A 5,000-nucleotide genomic window follows, 5' to 3' on the forward strand; every position below is an offset into this window, starting at 1 on the left:
CCACTTCCCCATCTACTACCTGATGGCCAACCTGGCGGCGGCCGACTTCTTCGCGGGGCTGGCCTACTTCTACCTGATGTTCAACACGGGGCCCAACACGCAGCGGCTCTCCGTGTCCACCTGGCTGCTGCGGCAGGGCCTGATCGACACCTCGCTCACCGCCTCCGTGGCCAACCTGCTGGCCATCGCCATCGAGCGCCACATCACCGTGTTCCGCATGCAGCTGCACACGCGCATGAGCAACCGCCGCGTGGTGGTGGTGATCGTCGTCATCTGGACACTGTCCATCGTCATGGGCGCCATCCCCAGCGCGGGCTGGAACTGCATCTGCGGCCTGGACTACTGCTCCAACATGGCGCCGCTCTACAGCAACTCCTACCTGGTGTTCTGGGCCGTGTTCAACCTGCTCACCTTCGTCGTCATGGTGACGCTGTACGCCCACATCTTCGTGTACGTGCGGCGGCGCACCATGCGCATGTCCCGCCACAGCTCGGGCCCGCGGCGCAACCGGGACACCATGATGTCCCTGCTGAAGACGGTGGTGATCGTGCTCGGTAAGGAACCCTTTCCATTACCATCAGTTAGTGAGGCGCTGTGTTTTCTGATCAGATGGACTTCATTACTCTCATCACATTACACAACTTTAGGAACCTTAAAATGTGTGTGTATGTGTGTGTGTGTGTGTGTGTGTGTGTGTGTGTGTGTGTGTGTGTGTGTGTGTGTGTGTGTGTGTGTGTGTGTGTGTGTGTATGACTGAGCTCTTGAGCGACAGAGTGAATGCATAATCTGATTGCGTGTCTGGATGGGCATGTGTGTGTGTTTGAGTGTGAGTGTGTGTGTGCGTGTGTTACGATGTGGCTCCTGCATCCCTCCCACTACAAAAGGCTGATAAGTTACGGTCTCTTAGCAACGGCATTCCTAGGAACCAGAAAAACTCACCCCACCCTTCCTCCAGAGGGCCCAAACTAACCTCCTCCTCCTACTCACAGGCCTCCTCCTCCTCCTCATGCCTCCTCAACTCACCTCTGCCTCTTCATGTCTCCTCAATTCACCTCATCTTCCTCCTCAGGCCTCCTCAACTCATCTCCTCCTCTTCCTCCCCATGCCTCCTCATCTCACCACCTCCTCCTACTCCTCCTCATGCCTCTGCAACTCACCTCCTCCTCATGCATCCTCAAGTCACCACCTCCTAATGCCTCCTCCTCACCTCCTCCTCACCTCCTCCTCCTTCTCATGCCTCCTCAACTCCCCTCCTCCTCTTCCTGCTCCCCTTGACAACAGAACGTGGTCAATTATAGTGATGGCGATGTGCTTTAGTTTAGAGATAGAACTCAACAAGAGGATTGCATCTTTAGTGAGTGGGAGAAGGTTAAACTAAAGGAACAATTGTACTTGGATTTCAGTGAGCTGTGAGATGCTGCTGTGGTTTTCAAACCCCACATGGGTCCTTGCTTTAACACATTGTTTATTTATTGAAATAAATGTGCTCTCCTTTCAAAATAAAAGCGGCATAGTTGCTGGTTAAGTTGACCGCAGCTGCTCACCACAAACTCACAATACTAGCCCATGTTTTTAGTTCTCCAGTATTTACGTATTTTTAGAAGAGAGTGGTAGGAACTAACCCATTCATAGTATCAGAAGAGTATTCTAAGAAAAGACTAGTGGGTACCGGCAGCACATGTATTAGTACCAGAGTATTAGGAGTTAGGAGTTATTAGGATTAGGAGTATTTTCAGGATCAACACAGGAAATGAAGTGCGCTCCAATCTCAGAAACCCTCAAGTGTTTCCCCAACCACCCTCCGAGTAAGAAAAGACAGAAAGATTGCTTTAAACATCAGACCAGCAAAGAGTGTTTCTAAACAACAGAATGGTGAAGAGTTATTTAAACAGCAGAACAGTAAAGAGTGTTATTTAACCACAACATAACCGTGACAATTGTTTTAAACCACAACAGTAAAGAGTGTTTTAAACCACAGCAAAACAGTTACAAGTATTTTTAACCCCAACAGAACAGTAAAGAGTGTTTTAAACCCCAACACAACATTAAAGAGTTTTTCCTCGTGTGCCTCTTCAGGAGCCTTCATCCTGTGCTGGACACCAGGTCTGGTCCTCCTCCTGCTAGACGTCTTCTGCCCCAGCTGCACCGTCCTCACCTACGAGAAGTTCTTCCTGCTCCTGGCCGAGTTCAACTCCGCCATGAACCCCATCATCTACTCCTACCGCGACAAGGAGATGAGCGCAACCTTCAGGCAGATCCTGTGCTGCCAGCGGCAGGAGAACCTCAACGGGACCGTAGCGGAGGGGTCCGACCGCTCGGCCTCGTCCGTCAACCACACCGTGCTCAGTCCTGGGGGCGGCAGTAGTGGTGGTGGTGGTGGTGGTGGTGGAGCACACAACCAACACCACCAGCTTCAGCACCACAACGAACACTCAGTGGTGTGAGCGGGGGTCCCGGAGGAACGGGGTCTGGAGGGAGGGGTTCAGACTTAGATCAAGGGTTCTAGAACTTTTTCATGACGGGACCCCAAAGGAAAGGAGGGGGGTGTTTGATGGACAGGCTGCAGAATACGCACTTAGACCATGGAGAGGTGGAGGAAGTGGAACTGAGGAAGAGGAGGATGTGAATCGTGGTGAATAGGATGAGGAAGGGGAAGGGATCAATTGAAACAGAATCAGTGGCTGTTCTTGGTTTCGTTTTTTTAATTTTTTTTTTATTAAACCTGTTGTGTTTGCAACTGATATAAACTATTTAAGGAGTAATCTGTGAAGTGAATTTGATGCCAGTACAGCCCTGCTCTTCCTGTTTCCTGTTAAACTCCGTCCATTGCTGTTGTAGTTATTTTCATTTGTAGTCCTCAGGCCATCTTTGCCCACATAACTGTTTCTAGAAAATGTACATGTTAATGTGTTCATTTCAACAAGCAGCCACTGTTTCTTTTAGTTTAGGTTTTAGTTAAAGTTTCAAATTCAGTCTAGGTTTTAGTTTTAGATTGATTTGAAAAAGACTCATCCTCCAGTCAAACTTCTGGACCATGGAATCATGGGAAATGTAGTCTATTGATATATTATTCAAGGGCCATGCATGTTGTTTTACAGTTACTTAAATGTCCGGCAAAAAATGTGTATTAAGAAATCCAGGAGGTCATATTAACCCTCCCATGATCTGTCAACTTCTTTGTCCTATATACAGTTTACATTAACTATGTCGTGTCTGTGATTGTGCGTGCACATGTGTGTGACTGTGAAGCCATCCCAGTATTGATCCCAGTATGACTCATGAAGGCCTTTCCCCAGTATGAAGGAACTCCGTAGAGGGCGGTAGAAGCACTATTACTATGTTAGCACATGTTCTGCATCCAGGGGGACTCTGTGATCCACTTTCTGTTGATTTAGGTTCAAGATGTCTTGATACATTCATTATAGTCTTTTATAACATGTGTGCGTGCAGTGTTCATGTAAATAAGAGAGTAGCCGACACTAAATCAAACATAAGAAAACATACACAACAAATCACATTCAATACACCAAACACACACCCAACCTACACCCAACACACACCCAACAACCGTCCAACACACAGCCAACACACACCTAACCTACAACCAACACACAACCAACTCATACCAAACAACCTCCCAACACACACCAAGCACACACCCAACAACCACCCAACACACACCCAACAACCATCCAACACACACCAAATAACCACCATGCATGCAACCAACACACACCAAACACACACCAAACTAGACAGTACAAACTCATTCAGCACCAAACAAACCAACTCCCTTCCTATAAATCCCATGTCGAGGAAACCCGACTACGGGTTATGTTAAATTCCGGCTGAGGGTCAAGTGTTTCTAAATACTATTGTCTGCTTCATGTTTCCATACCCTCCCTCCTATCTGAAGCACCACTAGTATTATGGTTTTGAAGTCATGTAAAAGCACTTCCATGAAGAATTCTTGAATTGTAAGGCATTAAAGCAGAGCTCTGTGGTTCAATGTTTATGTTCGGATGTATTTCCGACTTATTGAGTACAATGAAGTGTATGTTGTAAAGTGCACTATAGCACTGGCGTTCTGTGTCACAGTACTGTAGTACTATTGTAGGACTGACTCGGGACAAAGTCAATGGATTGATTCAGGTTCTGCAGCAGCCTTACTGCAGTATGATTGTGTCTGTCAGTGTAGACATACTGTGTATACCAGTGTAACGACATGTGTACAGTATGTGTGTATATAAAATCTAGCATTCAAAGTTAATCACCCATGGGAATGTGTTGTGTGTGTATAAATATGTCAGTCTCTGTCCAAATGTACTGTAGGATGGTATTTGTTGTGTTGGAGGTGGTGTATTGTCGTCACTATCAGTAGCTTGCCTATAACCAAACTAGCATCCAACCCAGATATTTTCATTAAAGACTTGTTTCACAACAGCGCTTTTCACACTTTTTGTTCCCAAACTATTTAGGACAATGAAGGGAAGAATTCAAAGGTCAATCATTGTCATAGTTTTGAATGGTCTGTTTTAAATAGATTGTGTGTAGCTTTCAGCGCAAGGAATAGCAGCGGCAAATATTCAGTTATCATAAAAACACACAAGATGTCTGCTGGTAATCGCACTATTGAGTGTGGGCGGATGTTTTCCCGCTCTGAGATGTCAGCTGAGCTACACTCACTGAGAGCAAAGTGCTGACACTGACCATGCCAGCAGGAACAGCTGGTTCAACTGAGCCGCATAACAACACAACTTAAACACAATTGCACAACACACTAGAACTCAACTGCGAGACAGAACGAGAACGCAACTTTATAACTACACAACACAACTAGGCCTACAGAACACGTTCACACACCACGCCTAACAGGAACCCAACTAGCATCCATCTACACAACTACACAACACAACTTGATAACCACTACACAACACAACTAGAACACGACTACACAACACAACTTCATAACCACTACACAACACTAGAACACGACTACA

At 46.5% G+C, this 5,000-nt stretch overlaps 1 protein-coding gene across 3 annotated transcripts in view; it reads left to right on the top strand.

The window, feature by feature from the left end:
• The window catches only part of lpar1 (lysophosphatidic acid receptor 1), an 18,491-nt gene that overhangs the window by 13,443 nt on the left and 48 nt on the right, over window positions 1–5,000 (top strand). For all 3 annotated transcript variants that reach the window (XM_056578580.1, XM_056578579.1, XM_056578581.1), the window contains exons 2-3: window positions 1–554; window positions 2,077–5,000. The exon at window positions 1–554 is cut by the window's left edge; the exon at window positions 2,077–5,000 is cut by the window's right edge. In XM_056578580.1, coding sequence (XP_056434555.1) covers window positions 1–554; window positions 2,077–2,444 — 922 coding nt within the window. In that variant the 3' untranslated portion in view covers window positions 2,445–5,000. The remainder of the gene's footprint in view (window positions 555–2,076) is intronic.

Source organism: Gadus chalcogrammus, chromosome 19 (assembly GCF_026213295.1).
Source record: "Gadus chalcogrammus isolate NIFS_2021 chromosome 19, NIFS_Gcha_1.0, whole genome shotgun sequence".
Taxonomy (NCBI): Eukaryota; Metazoa; Chordata; class Actinopteri; order Gadiformes; family Gadidae; genus Gadus; species Gadus chalcogrammus.